This window comes from Neomonachus schauinslandi, chromosome 3 (genome assembly GCF_002201575.2).
Source record: "Neomonachus schauinslandi chromosome 3, ASM220157v2, whole genome shotgun sequence".
In the NCBI taxonomy this organism is placed as follows: Eukaryota; Metazoa; Chordata; class Mammalia; order Carnivora; family Phocidae; genus Neomonachus; species Neomonachus schauinslandi.
The window spans coordinates 100,015,491-100,033,012 of NC_058405.1; the positions used below are offsets into that span (position 1 = coordinate 100,015,491).

The window sequence follows — 17,522 nt, forward strand, 5'->3', positions numbered from 1 at the left end:
TTGGTTAAAAGTCTTGGTATGAGTGCGATCTTGCTTGAAGGTAGGGGATTGATAGAAATGACCTTTTAAATTCTTTTTAGCCTTGTAATTTTATGATTCTATGTAGCCAGCAGAAATTATAAGTACTTATTTTGAGATGTTAAGTTTAAGTATGGCATGATCTGGTAATTAAACTGTTTAGTCAGTGACTGATTCTTACCTCACTAAAAATCTATGGAAGAAGAATCATTACTTTAGAATATTAAAAGAAGAATAGTGAGTATAATAGTATTGAAATGAGTTCAGATTTTTCATACCCACTTAGTAGATTGGAATGACACTTCAGTACTTAAAGTTCACATAGCAAATATAAAATAAATTTGAATTATAGGTTTTCCCTTGTGTGAGAAACTTCCCAAACTAAGTTATAACAATAGGTCAAACTTGAGGCTGATAGAAACATTATGAACAGTTTAGATTCCTTTATTTGCATTCTTGCAGAATATTTAAATGTTTTATGGATTAGAGTGGAGACTTTTTTAAAGACAGAGTTTCTGGAAATTAGACAGTTGAGGGTCAGTCAGTGATGAGAATAGTGTTTCTGAAATGAAGTAAATCAAAATGAAAGCAACATATAGCCTATAAGCATGCCTGTAATGTTTTTAGGAATAGGATTATTTAAGGTAAGGTTTATAGTCCTTTCTCCCCCTCCATTTTTGTTTTTCCTTTCAATAATAACCATAGTGTATGTAACTTTTCTGAATATTATACAGAAGGAAAAAATTAGCATTTTATCATATTTCCTTTTATTTCAAATTTTAAGTTTTTGGAGTTCTTTGTTGTGTTAAAGTTTTTATTGTAATATAAAATGTCTAGCTGAGTGATGAGTCTGGGCTTTGCACTGCTGGTGTTGAAAATCTAGTTTTTTTCTTTCAAGATTTTATTTATTTGAAAGAGAGAGAGAGAAACAGCATGAGAGGGAAGAGGGTCAGAGGGAGAAGCAGGCTCCCCGCTGAGCCGGGAGCCCGATGTGGGACTCGATCCCAGGACTCCGGGATCATGACCTGACCTGAAAGCAGTCGCTTAACCAACTGAGCCACTCAGGCACCCCGAAAATCTAGTTTTGTTGCTTACCGTAACCCCGTGTGGCACTGTGCCATCTCAGTTAGTATTAGCTGCCCCTGCTGCTGTTGCTGCTGCAGCTCTCTCATAAGAGGCTTTCAAATGGTAGTTGCTTAAGCAGAGTAGAATATAAACACAGAATTACTTAACACTTTTTTGCAGTAAAATTGATTCATTGATTCCTTAGAGCTCCTAGAAGTTAAAAATTTATCATCCAGCTGGGGAGAAGTTTTATGTAATGTATTCTGGCTGAAAAAACTCAGGTTTAATCTGAGAGAGATTAGAGGTGTCTTCAGATGTTTTTAGTTCTATTATTTCCTAATTTTTTCTTTTGTAGATTTTAAAAAGATTTTTTGCTTGCCATTGAGTTGTAGCACAACATTCTTGCAGTGTGAAGTAAAATTTTCAGTGTACATCATGAATTACATTTTGAACTTTAGTTTGGTGTAGGGCCTATGTCACTGTTTAAACAAGTACTGTGTAAACAAGTGAGAAGCTCATCTCTACAGATGGAGAGGTCAGATCAAGAGATGAAATGCTTGGGCTTAAATTACAAGCCACGCTGACTCAGAAGAGTTTTAAGTTCTGGCTGTGGAGGTAGGCCCAAACTCCTATTAGAGCTGAGTGCCCGAGGTGGCGGTAAAGAGTACTTGTTGCCTGTAAAGCAGACTTACTTGTGTCAACCAATGGGTCTTATGCATACTTAAATCTACTGGGTAGTTCTTTTCTCTAAAGATTAGCCTGTTGTATTTGTTCTGATTCACTTGTAGTTGGCTGTGTCGCCTTTTCTTAGGATCTCTTACTGTTAGAGTTCTTAGGTAGTTGAATGTTCTCTGGATGAATTGTGGCTCTTTATTGATTCAAGAGGGACTCATGTCAAATTCCCCTTTGTTTCTGAACTTCCTTTGTTAGGGTTTTTAATAATCCTCTGGAACTGAAGTCAAAGTTCCATGTAGAAGAGCTTCTGGACTGAGCCTTAGTGCTTTTACTGGAATGATCCTGATCCAGGCAGAGGGCCAACCAGGCTACCTGTGAAGAGTGGAAGGTTATAGATTGTGTCTGTGTGAGATTAGATGTCATTTTTTTATTAATTTCAAGTTGTCATGGCCAGTATCCATGACTGTATAATAAATACACTGAACTGGAAACTTTGCCATGGAACATTCATTACTATTGCAAACTATATCACATACTTCTATCCATTTCACAACAAATTCCTCAAATGTAACAGTTAATCTCCTTTTTACAAAATACGTGGAGAATGCAATGTCAGCTTTCTAGATTAAGTATGTTCTTTCATGTTTTTGCTGTCTTTTAGTTACTGTTTGGAATCATCAAAATCTATTGGAATTGAGTTCTATAGTAGTTCCCCCTTATCCATGGGGGATATGTTACAAAAATGCCTCTGGATGCCTGAAACCACAGATAGTACTGAATCCTATAGATATTTTTTTGTATATGTACGTACGTATGATAAAGTTTAATTTGTGAAGTAGGCACAGTAAGAGATTAACAACTGATAATAAAACAATAATTATAACAATATGCTGTAATAAAAGTTATGTGAATGTCTCTCTTATTGTACTGTGCTCACCCGTTTTTTTTTTCCTCCTTGTGATGATGTGAGATGATAAAATGCCTACATGATGAGATGAAGTGAAGTGAATGACATAGGCATCATGATATAGTGTTAGTCTACTACTGATTTTCTGACCATACGTCAGAAGGAGGATCATCCACTTCTGGATTGACGTTGACTGTGGTTTTCTGAAACCGTTGAAAGCGAAATTGCGGGTGAGGGTCGACTACTGTTCTAGGTGTTTATTTGCATGCTACTTTGCTAGCATACTGGCATATTGGTTTTGTTTTAGGAAAACAACTTGTTTTAGAGTCACCTTTGACTAGAGAAACACTTGGTTTGTTTTATTCCATAAATGGATGAAATGTTCATTGAGTTTTATTTTTTAAAGATTTATTTATTTTAGAGAGAGAGAGAGAGCTAGCACACGCATGAGTGCAAAGGGGGAGGGGCAGAGGGAGAGGGAGAGAATCCCCAGGCAGACTCCCTGCCAAGCGTGGAGCTGGGCGTGGGACTCCATCACAGGACCCTGAGATTGTGACCTGAGCGGAAACCAAGAGCCAGCCGCTTAATCAACTGAGCCACCCATGCACCCCCTCTTTATTTTTAAAGAAGATTCTTGTGAATTCAGATTTAAAACTGCCTGGACTGTTTTTCAGGAAGAGTAGATAGATGTAAAATACTGTGATTAAAAGAAAATCTTCTCAGTCTAAATTTTTTATTGAGATATAGTTTATATACCATACAGTTAACCAATTTAAGGTGTATAATTCAGTGGTTTTTAGTATATTGATCGAGCTGTACAATCATTACTACAATCTATTTTAGAACAGTTCCTTCACTCCCAAAAGAAACCTTATACCTGTTAGTCACTTACTATTTTCTCCTCTCCTGAGGCAACAACTGACTTACTGTTTGTCTCTGTAGATTTGTCTAATCTGAACATTTTGTGTGAATGGAATCATACAATATGGAGCCTTTGGTATATTGGATTTTTTCGCTTAGCATAAAGTTTTCAAGATTGGTCCATATTGTAGCATTTATTAGTCTTTGATTACTGTTGCATCATAAGGATTCACCACATTTTATTTATCCATTTATCAGTTGATTGACATTTACATTGTTTCTACTTCTTGGCTATTACAAGTAATGCTGAACCTTCATGTGTAAGTTTCTTGTGTGGATGTATATTTTCATTTCCTTTGAGTATAATTGTTGGTTCATATGGTAACTTTATTTTTAACCCTTTAAGGAACTGCCTGGCTGTTTTCCAAAGTGGTTGCATCATTTTACATTTTTATCAGCAGTGTATTTGTCCTGATCTCCCCACTTTCTCACCAACACTTGTTATCTTTTTAATTTAATTTAATTTTTTTTATTTAAAAAAAATTTTTTTTTTTAAAGATTTTATTTATTTATTTGACAGAGAGAGACACAGCGAGAAAGGGAACACAAGCAGGGGGAGTGGGGGAGGGAGAAGCAGGCTTCCCGCCGAGCAGGGAGCCTGATGTGGGGCTCGATCCCAGGACCCCGGGATCATGACCTGAGCCGAAGGCAGACGCTTAACGACTGAGCCACCCAGGCGCCCTGTTATCTTTTTTATTATAGCCATCCTATTGGATGTGAAGTGATATCTGGTTGTTTTGATTTGCATTTGCCTAATGGCTTTTGATATTAAACATCTTTTCATATTCTTACTCGCCATTTGTATATCTTCTTTAGGGAAATGTCTATTCAGATCCTTTGCCCATTTTTAAATTGGATTATTTGTCTTTTTATTCAGTATTAGAGTTGCTTATACATTTGGATACAAGTCCCTTAGGAGCTATATAATTTGCAAATATTTTCCCCTATTTTTCATGTTGTAGCATGTATCATTGGGGGTTATCTTTTAACTTTCTTGATGGTATCTATAGTTTTTGCTCTTACATTTAGATTTGTGATCCGTTTTGAGTTACTTTTCATGTCAAGTCTCAGGAAAGGATCCAGTTTCATTTTTTTTGCATGTGGATATCCAGTTGTCCCAGCACAGATGATTTTTTAATGCTTATATTTTAATACTGTCTGTGGTCAAAAGGATTTCTTATACCCGTGGATGAAAACTTGAATTTTAGCTCCATACTATTTGGTTGTCTACCTTGGCTGCACATTGGAATTATTTGAGGAGCTTCTGAAAAATTCTAGTGTTTAGGTTGCAACCTCAGAGATCTTGATTTAATTGGTCTTTTGTGGAGCCTAGTAATCAGTACATTTTTTTTTTTAAAGATTTTATTTATTTATTTGACAGAGAGAGACACAGCGAGAGAGGGAACACAAGCAGGGGGAGTGGGAGAGGGAGAAGCAGGCTCCCCGCAGAGCAGGGAGCCCGATGCGGGACTCAATCCCAGGACCCCGGGATCATGACCTGAGCTGAAGGCAGTCGCTTAACCAACTGAGCCACCCAGGCGCCCATCAGTACATTTTTTAAGCCTCTTCAGTGATTTTAAAGTCTAATTAGGTTGAGAACCATAGCAATATCCTCCTCAAAAAAAGAAATGGAAAAAAATTCACTGTTTTTTTAATGCTTTACTATGTTTTTCTCCCTTTCAATAATGTATTGCATTTGGCAGTAGAAGAAACAGTTTTTAATTTGCTAAACAATTAATTGTTAAATTTATATTTCTTAATAGAAGGAGGATTATATTTTACATGATAGGCCATTTAAGATGAAATTAAATTCTGGTAAAGAGTAAGTCCTAAAGATGACTTGTGTTTAGGTGTTAGAGAAAATCTCTTAATCCAGAAAGGCACTGAGTTTACTCATCTGTGTTTAACCCATGCAATGAGGAAATAAATTTCACAAAAAACAATGCACAAGGACTCTGATGTACATATATCAGTTCAAGTCAGAGAGAATACCTTTTGGATTGGGTTGTGTGCTATTTCAGGTTGTTAGAATAGATCACAGTGTATATATTATCCAAATATATTACATATTTCTGATAATTCACAAATATTTATAAGTATATTTAAATATTTAAATATATTCACATACTTAAAATGCATTACATATTTCCTAGTGTCTTTGGGACATATGGGGGTTTATTATAAATATTAAAAAAAGGTAGTTCCTAAGATACTTATTAAGTATGTAGGAACTGTTGAGTTCTGGGATGCAAAGCAGAATAGAACATACATAGTCTTTGCTTTTTACAATCTAGTGGAGAAACAAATATATAAAAAATGATTAGTGGGGCGCCTGGGTGGCTCAGTCAGTTAAGTGTCTGCTTTCAGCTTGGGTCATGATCCCAGGGTCTGGGATTGAGCCCCACATTGGGCTCCCTGCTTAGCTGGGAGTCTCTTTCTCTCTCTCCCTCTGCTGCTCCCCTTGCGTGTGCTCTCTCTTTCCATCAAATAAATAAATAAAATCTTAAAAAAAAAAAATTGCCAGACCATTTTTCTAAACTGGTTGTACCATTTTCTGTTCTTAGCAATGTATAAGATTTGTTATTCCATTCTTTCTGACAGGTGGCATTGTCAGATTTCTATTTTTAGTCATTCCCTTGGGTGTGAGGTGGTATCTCAATGTGGTTTTTTAATTTAGATTTCAGTGATGACTACTAATATGTGGTAGTATCTACTAATTCATGATAGTTAACTGTGTTCTTGGTCATTTATTTTTATTTTAAAAGATTTTATTATTTGAGAGAGAGTGTGTGTGAGAGAGAGGGATCATGAGCAGGGGGAGGGCCAGAGGGAGAAGCAGACTCCCCGCTGAGCAGGGAGCTGGATGCAGGACTTAATCCGAGGATCCTGGGATCATGACCTGAGCCAAAAGCCGACGCTTAACTGACCGAGCCACCCAGGCACCCTCATTGGTCATTTATATCTTCTTTTGCTAGGTGTTTTGCTCCTTTTTTTTCTTAAATGAGATTGTTTAGTTTTTTAAATTGTCCTCATATTCTGGTTGTGAGTCTTTTTTTAGATATATGTATTTTGAGTCTTTCCTCCAGTCATGGCTTCCCCAATCATTTTCTTGTCTTTTGATAAGCATGTTTACTTTAGTGAAGTTCATTTTCTCAAAGTTTTTAAAAGTTTTATTTTAATTACAGTTAGTTAATATACAGTGTTATATTAGTTTCAGGTGCACACTTAGTGATTCAGCAATTCCCTACATCACCTGGTGCTCATCACAAGTGCATTCCTTAATCCCCCTCACCTCTTTGACCCATCCCTGCAATCACCTCTCCTCTGGTAACCATCAGTTTGTTCTCTATAATTAAGAGTCTGTTTCATTAATTAAGAGTATGTTACATTTTCTTCATTCATTCATCTATTGATGGATACACTTGAGCTGCTTTCATATCTTGGGTATTGAAAATAATGTTGCTATATAAACGTAAGGGTGCATGTCGCCTTGAATTAGTGTTTTTGTATTTTTTGGGTAAATATCTAGTAGTTCAATTACTGGATCATAGTGTAGTTCTTTTTTAACTTTTTGAGGAATCTCAATACTATTCTCCCCAGTGGCTGCACCAGTTTGCATTCCCACCAGCAGTGCAAGAGGGACCCTTTTTCTTCACATCTTTGTCAACGCTTACTATTTCTTGTGTTTTTGACATTAGCCATTCTGATAGGGGTGAGGTGGTATCTCACTGTGGTTTTGATTTGCATTTCCCCATAATGAGTGATGTTGAGCATCTTTCCATGTGTCTGTTGGCCATCTGGATGTCTTTTTTGGAGAATTGTCTGTTCATGTCTGCCCAGTTTTAATTGGGTTATTTGTTTTTTGGGTGTTGAGTTGTATCTGTTCTTTATATATTTTGGATATTAACCCTTTATGGGATATGTCATATGCAAATATCTTTTCCCTTTCAGTAGGTTCCCTTTTAGTTTTGTTGACTGTTTGCTTCATTGTGCAGAAGCTTTGACCACAACACAAACCCTCTGCAATGTCCATGACCCAGCCACCCCATCTCTCCCACCCGCTCCACTCCAGCAACCCTAAGTTTGTTTCCTGAGATTAAGAGTCTATTATGGGGGGCGCCTGGGTGGCTCAGTTGGTTAAGCGACTGCCTTCGGCTCAGGTCATGATCCTGGAGTCCCTGGATCGAGTCCCGCATCGGGCTCCCTGCTCAGCAGGGAGTCTGCTTCTCCCTCTGACCCTCCCCCTTCTCATGTGCTTGCTCTCTCTCATTCTCTCTCTCTCAAATAAATAAATAAAATCTTTAAAAAAAAAAAAAAAAAGAGTCTATTATGGTTTGTCTCCCTCTCTGGTTTCGCCTTGTTTAATTTTTCCCTCCCTTCCCCTGTGACCCTCTGTCTTGTTTCTCAAATTCCTCGTATCAGATCATATGATACTTGTCTTTGCGTCTAAAATGACTCTCTTGCAGACAGCATATTGATGGGTCTTGCTTTTTTATCCAGTCTGATACCTTGTGTCTTTTGATTGGGGCATTTAGCCCATTTATATTCAGGGTAACTATTGAAAGATAAGAATATAGTGCCATTGTATTGCCTGTAAGGTGACTGTTACGGTATATTGTTTCTGTTCCTTTTTGGTCTGTGTTACTTTTAGGCTCTCTCTTTGCTTAGAGGACCCCTTTCAGTGGGTCCCAGCGAAGGTTCCATCCCCCACTTAGCCACTGGAGTGACGTCCCTCACCGGAGCAGACTTCTAAAAGTTCCGATTTTATGCTCTGCTGCTCTATCATTTTCCGGTAGCTGGCTGTTGGAGGCTCCCTCCCTCCTGCATTCTATTTTCCCGTATATCGCCTCAGATCTGCTTCTCTGTATGTCCTACCTCCAGAAAGTAGTCACTTTTCTTTTCATAGAGTTGCTTCTGTTCTTTTCTTCGATCTCCTGTTGAGTTCGTAGGTGTTGAGAATGGTTTGATAACTATCTAGCTGAATTCCTGGGACCAGACGAAATTTAGGTCTCCTATTCCTCCGCCATCTTGGACTCCTGTTTAATCCATTTTAAATTTATTTTTGTGTTTGTGTGAGAAAGTGGTCCAGTTTCACTCTTCTGCACGTTGATGTCCACTTTTCCCAAATACCATTTGTTGAAGAGACAATCTTTTATTATTGGATATTCTTTCCTGCTTTGTTGAAGATTAATTGGGCCTACAGTTGTGGGTTAGTTTCTGGGTTTTCTATTCTGTTCTGTTGGTTTATGTGTCTATTTTTGTGCCAGTACCATACTGTTTTGATCATTACGGCTTTGTAATATAACATGAACTCTAGAATCGTGATGTCTCCAGCTTTGTTTTTCTTTTTCAAGATTGCTCTGGCTAGGGGCTCCTGGATGGCTCAGTCGGTTAAGCATCTGACTCTTGATTTCGGCTCAGGTCATAATCTCAGGGTCGTGGAATTGAGCTCTGTATTGGGCTCCACACTCAGTGGGGAGTCTGCTTGAGATTCTCTTTCCCTCTGCCCCCTCCCTTGCTTGCATGCACACACTCTCTAAAATAAATAAATAAATCTTTGGGGGGAAAAAAAAAGATTGCTTTGGCTAGTCCGGGTCTTTTGTGGTTCCATACAAATTTTAGGATTATTTGTTCTAGTTCTGTGAAAGATGCTGTTGGTATTTTGATAGGGATTGCATTAAATGAGTAGATTGCTTTGGGTAATAATAGACATTTTAACAGTATTCTTCCAGTCCATGAAGGTGGAGTGTTTTCCCATTTCTTTGTATCATCTTCAATTTTTTTTCATCAGTGTTTTATAGTTTTAGAGTACAAGTGTTTCACCTCTTTGGTTAGGTTTCTTCCTAGGTGTCTTACTATTTTTGGTGCAATTGTAAATGGGGTTGTTTTCTCAGTTTCCTTTTTCTACTGCTTCATTATTGGTATATAGAAATGCAATAGATTTCTGTATCTTGATTTTGCATCCTGCAACTTTACTTAATTCATTAAATAGTTCTAAGCAGTTTTTTCGTGGAGTCTTTTGGGTTTCCTCTATATAGTATCATGGCATCTGCAAATAGTGGAAGTTTGACTTGTTCCTTAACAATTTGGAAACCTTTATTTCTTTTTGTTGTCTGATTGCTGTGGCTGGCACTTCCAGTACTGTGTTGAGTAAAAGTGGTGAGAGTGGCTGTCCTTGTCTTGTTTCTGACCTTAGGGGAAAAGCTCTATTTTTCCCCATTAAGGATGATTTTAGTTGTGGGTTTTTCTTATAGGGCCTTTATTGTGTTGATGTAGTTCTCTCTCAACCTACTTTGTTGAGGGTTTTTATCATGAGTTGATGTGGTACTTTGTCAGATTCTTTTTCTCCACTATTGAGATGATCATATGGTCTTATACTTCCTCTTATTGCTGTGATATTATCACTTTGATTGATTTGCGAATATTTAATCACCCTTGCATCCTGGGAATAAATCCCACTTGCTCAGCGTGAATGATTTTTTAATGTATTGCTGTATTCAGTTTGCTAGTATTCTCTTTAGTATTTTTGCATTTGTGTTCTTCAAGGATATTTGCCTGTATTTCTCTTTTTTTGTGGTGTCTGTCTGGTTTTGGTATCAGGATAAGGCTGGCCTGATGGAATGAATTTGGAAGTTTTCCTTTTCTATATTTTGGAGTAGTTTGAGAAGAATAGATTTTTTTTTTTTAAGATTTTATTTATTTATTTGACAGAGAGAGAGAGATAGCGAGAGCAGGAACACAAGCAGGGGGAGTGGGAGAGGGAGAAGCAGGCTTCCTGCTGAGCAGGGAGCCCGATGTGGGACTCGATCCCAGGACCCTGGGATCATGACCTGAGCCGAAGGCAGACACTTAATGACTGAGCCACCCAGGCGCCCAAGAATAGATTTTTTTTTAAAAAATTTATTTGGGAGAGCGAGCAGAGTGAGTGAGAAAGAACACAAGAGTGGGGGGAGGGCCAAAAGGAGAGGGACAAGCAGACTCCCTGCTTTCCAGGGAGCCTGATATGGGACTGCATCCCAGGACCGTGGGATCATGACATGAGCTGAAGGCAGATGCTTAACTGACTGAGCCACCCAGGTGCCTGAGAAGAATAGAAATTAACTCTTTATTTATATTTAATTTTTAAATTTTTTAAATTTTTTTAAAGATTTTTATTTATTTATTTGACAGAGAGAGATATAGTGAGAGAGGGAACACAAGCAGGGGGAGTGGGAGAGAATGAAGCAGGCTTCCCGCTGAGCAGGGAGACCAATGCGGGGCTCGATCCCAGGACCCTGGGATCATAACCTGAGCCAAAGGCAGACGCTTATCCGACTGAGCTACCCAGGCATCCCAACTCTTTAAACGTTTGGTAGAATTTGCCTGTGAAACCATCTGGTCTTGGACATTTGTTTCTTGGGAGAGTTTTGATTACGGATTTAATTTCTTTGCTGGTTAATGATCTATTCAAATTTTCTGTTTCTTCCTGTTTCAGTTTTGATGTTTCTAGGAATTTATCCATTTCTTCTACGTTGTCCAATTTGTTGGCGTATAGTTTTTTCATAATATTCTCTCATAATTGTTTGTATTTCTCTGATGTTTGTTGTTATTCTCATTTGTGATTTTATTTGAGTCTTCTTTTTTTATTGATTAGTCTGGCTAGAAGTTTATCAATTTTATTGATTTTTTTTTTTTCCCCAAACAAACCAGCTCCTGGTTTCATTGATCTGTTCCAATGTTTTTTTAGGTTTCTATTTCATTTATTTCTGCTTTAATCTTTATTATTTCCTGCCCTCTGTTGGTTTTAGGTTTTGTTAATTGTTATCTTTTCAGAAGCTCCCTTACATATAAGGTTAGGTTGTTTGAGATTTTTCTTGCTTCTTGAGTTAGACCTGTTGCTATAAAGTTCCCTTTTAAAACTTTTGGTATATCCCAAAGGTTTTGAACTGTTATGTTTTCATTTTCTTTTTTCCCCCCATGTATTTTATTATTTCTTCTTTTATTTCCTGGTTGACTCATTCATTGCTTATTAGCATGTTAGTTAACGTCCATGTATTTGTGGTCTTTCCAGATTTTTTCTTGTGCTTGACTCCTAGTTTCATAGTGTTGTCAGAAAAGATACATGGTGGTCTTTTTGAATTTGTTGAGGCTTGTTTTGTGGCCTAACATGTGATTGTTCAGGAGAATGTTGCATGTGCACTTATAAAGAAGGTGTATTCTGCTGTCATATGATGGAATATCCTGAATATATCTGTTAAATCCATTGTGTCATTCAAAGCCGTTGTTTCCTTGTTGATTTTCTGTTTAGATAGATGATCTGTCCATTGATGTGAATGGGGTGTTAAAGTCCCCTGCTATTATTATCGATTAGTTCCTTTTTGTTTGTTATTAGCTACTTTATGTATTTGGGTGTTCCTCATTTTCTTAATTTTTAATTTTATTATTAGTGCCTTTTGTGTCCTGTCGAAGGAGTCTATGCCTATCTCAAGGTTGTAAAGACAGTTCTCCTCCGTTTTCCTCCATATGAATATCTTATTATCCCAGGACTGTTTGTTGAAAAGACCATCCTTTCCCCTTTCCCTACTGAATTGCAGTAGCTCCTCTGTTGTAAAATGGAGTATAAGTGTGAATGTATTTCTGGACTCTTACATCTTATTGATCTATTTGTGTTTATGCCAGTACTATACTGTCTTAATTACTATAGCAAAATAAATCTTAAAATGAGGTAGTATATTTTTCATCAGAATTATTTTAAGTATTTTAGGTCCTTTGGATTTCATATTAGTTTTAGGATCAGCGTGCCAATTTCTACAAAATGCCTGCTGGGATTTTGATTAAGATGGTGTTGAATTTATAGATCTATTTGAGGAGAATGACATCTTAATGCTGTTTTATCTTCCAATCCATGTACATTTAGCTCTTTTTAGGTCTCTAATAATCGCTCATCAATGTTTTGAAGCATTCTTAGGTAGAATTCTTGCTCATCTTTTTTACATGTATTTCTAATTATTTTTGATGTTGTAAGAGTGGTATATAAAAAAAATCATTTTCCAAGTGTTTGCTGCCTGTATATAAAAATACAGATGGTTTTTGTATATTGATCTTGAATTCCACAACTTCATAAGCTCATCAGTTAGTTTTAGTAGTTTGTAGGTTGCTTTGGCTATTCTAGGTACATATCAGATCATTGTGAATGCAGACAGTTTTATTTCTTTCCATTCTTTTTTATTGTCTGATCGGAGCCCTCAGAGGTTATTTTTGACGAATCACTGGATTAGTTTTGAACCACAGTTGTCATTTCTGATTCTAATTGTAAATATACACCATACTGAAATTTGGTGTCAAAGGACTGCATCATAATGGAATTGAAGGAAAGCAGATTAGAGTGTTGTTTTCTGTTGAACTAATTATCTTAAGAAGTCTGTCTGGGAGACAGAACCTGTATTCCTCCTGTTTATTGAATACAACCAAATCCTCCTTGATGGCTATTGGTAAGGTTAACAGTAATTCTCAGAATCCAAAATTAGGGTCAGGTAATGTTTCTTTATATCACTTAAATAGAGTATTTCAGCTTTTCTGCATGCTTGACAAATGAGGTTTTCTCTCATTTTCTGGGCTTCTCCCTTGTCCTTAGTTTTAGCCTTAACTGCTTTATAGTGGGCATTCCTCGTAGCACACCAAGCTTTTGTGTATAATGCTTATTACAATTTGAGAATTTAGTATGGGCCATATAGGTCTTAATTCAATACAGGTTAACCTCACTTTAGAGACACCCAACATATAAAATTATAGGTTTTGATATGTTTCATACATGGTGGTTTTTCTCTTAATAAAAAGATTGCTCTTTGATATATTAACATATACCCTTAACTTTGCCAGCAGCACATATAAAAAATTTGAGTGTTCTACATTAGGTATGGTCATGAAAACACTTTTTATAAAGACCCGGTAACTCACAGACTCATTCCTTACATATTTTCTGTCTAGTTTGAAACTGGACTGTGCTTGTCAAGTTGCTGGGTTGGTATTTCCTGCCTCATAGTGGTGCTATATGCTGTAATGACTATATACCTCCTCTCCAGTGGAAGGAATAGCTATGGGAGATTGGAGGCCCATGGGAAAAATCCTTTTTTTAGGATTATGTTGTATAAGTGAGGGGGCTCTTTGGAACTTTTAATTAAAGTGTTTTCCAGTCAAGGAGTTGCTATTTAAATGAAAATATTTGAATACCAAAGCTTTATAAAGATGGTTGCAGAACATATTAAGCAAATAAGTGCTACAAATATCATGTCACTCAAGTTGATTCTACAAACTGCTTTTTTATTAAGCAATTTCTGATATCCAGTAATGCTCTGTACTATATAGTGATATCAGATTTGAGATTTTTATAAAAGTACATTTTATTGCCATATATTTTTTTCTGAATTATAAAATTTATAAAATGTTATCATTTTCAGCTAAAAGTAACTCAGAAATTCTGCTAATGGTAGAGAGGGTTTTTTTTTTTGTATGTAAGAGGGATGGGACTTACTGTATATTCTTGATTTTATATATTTATCTCACAAGATTATTCAAAAATTGTAATTTTGTATGTCACTTGATAGTTAATATTTTAAGGGAATTTTTTTTTTAATGAGGATGTTTTTCCATTTTGTTGTTAAATATAGGGTATATTTACTTCTGGAACATGGGAAGAGAAATCAGATGAAATTTCCTTTGCCGACTTCAAGTTCTCAGTCACTCATCATTATCTTGTACAAGACTCCACTGATAAAGAAGGAAAGGATGAAGTATTGGAAGGTAAGTTGTTAGCTACATATTTTGAAACTCTTGAGTGTAAGAGTGATTATAATTTTGAATTATGAATTTAGTTCTCTTAATTAGGTTATGTCCTCTGGAGATGTTTTACATTTGCCAAGTTGTTTCACTACATCTGAAACAGAATATGATTTTTTTTTTTAAAGATTTTATTTATTTATTTATTTGAGAGAGAGAGAGAGAGAGAAACAGCATGAGAGGGGATAGGGTCAGAGGGAGAAGCAGGCTCCCCACCAAGCTGGGAGCCCGATGCAGGACTCGATCCCAGGACTCCAGGATCATGACCTGAGCCGAAGGCAGTCGCTTAACCAACTGAGCCACCCAGGCGCCCCAGAATATGATCTTTTTAAAGAACAGTCATAGCAATCAAGTCAAAATTAATTAGATTAACAGATATTTATTGAGTGCACTTTTAACCCACAGTTAAAAGAAATTTACAGTCCAGTAAGGGGATATGGTCTATAAAGGATGAAAGGGGCCAAAAGGTACAAATTTACAGTTATAAAATAAGTAAGTCGTGGGGATGTAATTAATGTACAGCATGGTAACTATAGTTAATAGTACTGTATTGTGTATTTGAAAGTTGCTTGGAGTGCAAATTGTAAAAGTTCTTATGACAAAGAAAGTTTTGTTGTTAACTGGTGACAGATATTGACTACGCTTACGGTGATCATTTTGTAGTGTATACAGTTAATGAGTTGTTATGTTGTATACCTGACAGTAATATAGTGTTAAATGTCAATTATATTTCAATTGAAAAAATAAATTAAAAAAAGTTTTTCTCATCAAAACAGATTATCATTTGTAAGTGTAGGCCTGAAATATTTGTACCTTTTCTTGTATAGGAATAAAATTATATTACCTTTTGTATTCTATGCATTCTTTTTAGAAACAATAAAGTAGTTAGCATCTGTATTCAGATTCATAAACTAGGACAGATAGCATTGACCATCTATACACGTATATAGTGACAGTTATGCACTAAATAAAATAATTACACCAGAAGATGAATGTATGTACTTTAGGAGTAAGGGGATGAGGGAAATATGTGCAACTGGTGGGAAGTCTGATAATAGCCCAGAGATTTCCAGGTCCTACATTCTGCTGACTAATGAAGGAACTGTTAAGGTAGAGAAATCTTGAGTGCTGTTATTTGAGGAAAGATCATCTATCAAGGAGAGGCTCTTATAATAATGAGGCTTAGAATCAGTGTTTCTGAGATGAACTCATATAGGAGACTGTGATATGAGAGAAGATGAATGGATTTAAGTTAGTTAAATCATTATTATTGCATGTGTATATGTATTGTGCAGTTTCAGTTTGGTTGTGATTAAGGCTGTACCTAATGAGAGAAGTTACAAGTAAATCATCAACTCATTTAATTTGGAGATACACATTTAAAACTATACTATCAGAGAGATTTGAGCACTGATCTTTTATTTTGTTGGGGTTGTTCATTGCTTCAGTTAAAGCATCAAGTCTTTAGTGTTCTCCTATTCTTTTTGAAAATGAACAAAATATAAATTTGCTAAGGAATGATGGCTATACAGCAAAAGGAAATATTTTTATGAACAAATATTCTTTATACTTTGAATTTATTATGCATTTATGAATAAATAAGGATCATTTATATCAGTATCTTACTATAAATGGCAATACAAGTGCTTAAAGATGCATGGGTAATAAGTGGGAAGCTGGTTAGTGGTTTTATAAGAACACTTAAGATGGCCAGAGGCCAGCAAAGACTAGCCATAGGTGGTGATAAGATGTTGACAAGATTCTAAGTAGAATTTTGAAGAAAAGTAGGGACAGGGCAGACCAAGAAGAACAGATAAAACATGGCTTTCTAGGAAGGATGAGAAAACATTTGAGTCATGACTTAGAAGAAAGGAAATACTACACATGTAAGAATAATACTTTTGTTTTTAGAGGCTGGCTTTTTTAAAATAGAGGACAATGGGAGAGAGACATCTGTCATCCCAAATCTTAGAGCTAGTCCTAGATACAAATCCTTAAGCAATTACAAAACTACACGGATTAGCATGACATGTTACATGTGATTTTTTTTTCAGACATGTTATAAAATTTTGCCTTAAAATGAACATACTAATTTTTTCACTATTAAATGTTTTTGTAGATGTTATTCCACAATCTATGCAAGATTTGTTGTGCATGAATAATGACTTTCCTCCAAGAGCACATTGCCTGGTAAGATGGTAGGTATACGTTTTACTCAGGTAACTTTTAGTGTCTGTGTTGGGGAGACTCCAACATCTCCCCCAGGTTCAGTGATTTGCTAGGAAGATGCACAAAATTCAGCATATGGTTGCACTTACTACGATTTATTACAGCGACAGTCTGCAAACAAAATCAACACAGGGAAAAGAGGTGCCTGAGGCAAAGTTTGGAGGAACTCGTGTTTGAGTGCTTTGCTAATGGAGTCACACAGAACATACTTAATTTCCTTAGCAACAAGTTGTGATAACATGTATGAAATGTTTTCTACCAGGGAAGCTTGTTTAGAGGCTCAGCTCTCAGGGTTTATATTTGGGGGCTGGCACTGCCTCTGACTGGTACCTAACAAAATTTCAGACTCCCAGAAGGAGAGCAGGTTTTTAGCATAAACCACATTGTTTGTACAAACAGTTTAAGCACAGTAACTTTTTTTTTTTTTTAAGATTTTATTTATTTATTTGACAGAGACACAGCGAGAGAGGGAACACAAGCAGGGGGAGTGGGAGAGGAAGAAGCAGGCTTCCCGCGGAGCAGGGAGCCCGATGCGGGGCTTGATCCCCGGACCCTGGGATCATGACCTGAGCCGAAGGCAGATGCTTAACGACTGAGCCACCCAGGCGCCCAAGCGTTGTAACTCTTCTTGGAGGGTTTTTTTGAGAACCCTCTCCAAATCCAAATTCCTAGAAGCCTGCTGAAGGTCAGCCTTACATGCAGGCCATTCTAAGGATAGTAGTCACAGGCCTGCTGTTAACTCTTTCTGCACAATATATTTCATAATCTAGGGTAGAGCCTAACTATAATTCTGATGACTAGCATAGAACATTTACATATCATAGAAAACTTAGTATTTATTGTTGGAAATTGACTTGAGATAAAATGTTGATATCAGTTACATGATAACATC

General features: G+C 36.5%; 1 protein-coding gene across 3 annotated transcripts in view; it reads left to right on the forward strand.

Moving 5' to 3' along the window:
- RAB3GAP1 (RAB3 GTPase activating protein catalytic subunit 1) overlaps window positions 1-17,522 on the forward strand; it is a 116,828-nt gene that overhangs the window by 18,711 nt on the left and 80,595 nt on the right. For all 3 annotated transcript variants that reach the window (XM_044913595.1, XM_021695790.2, XM_021695791.2), the window contains exons 4-5: window positions 14,233-14,365; window positions 16,521-16,599. In XM_044913595.1, the coding sequence (XP_044769530.1) occupies window positions 14,233-14,365; window positions 16,521-16,599 (212 nt within the window). The remainder of the gene's footprint in view (window positions 1-14,232; window positions 14,366-16,520; window positions 16,600-17,522) is intronic.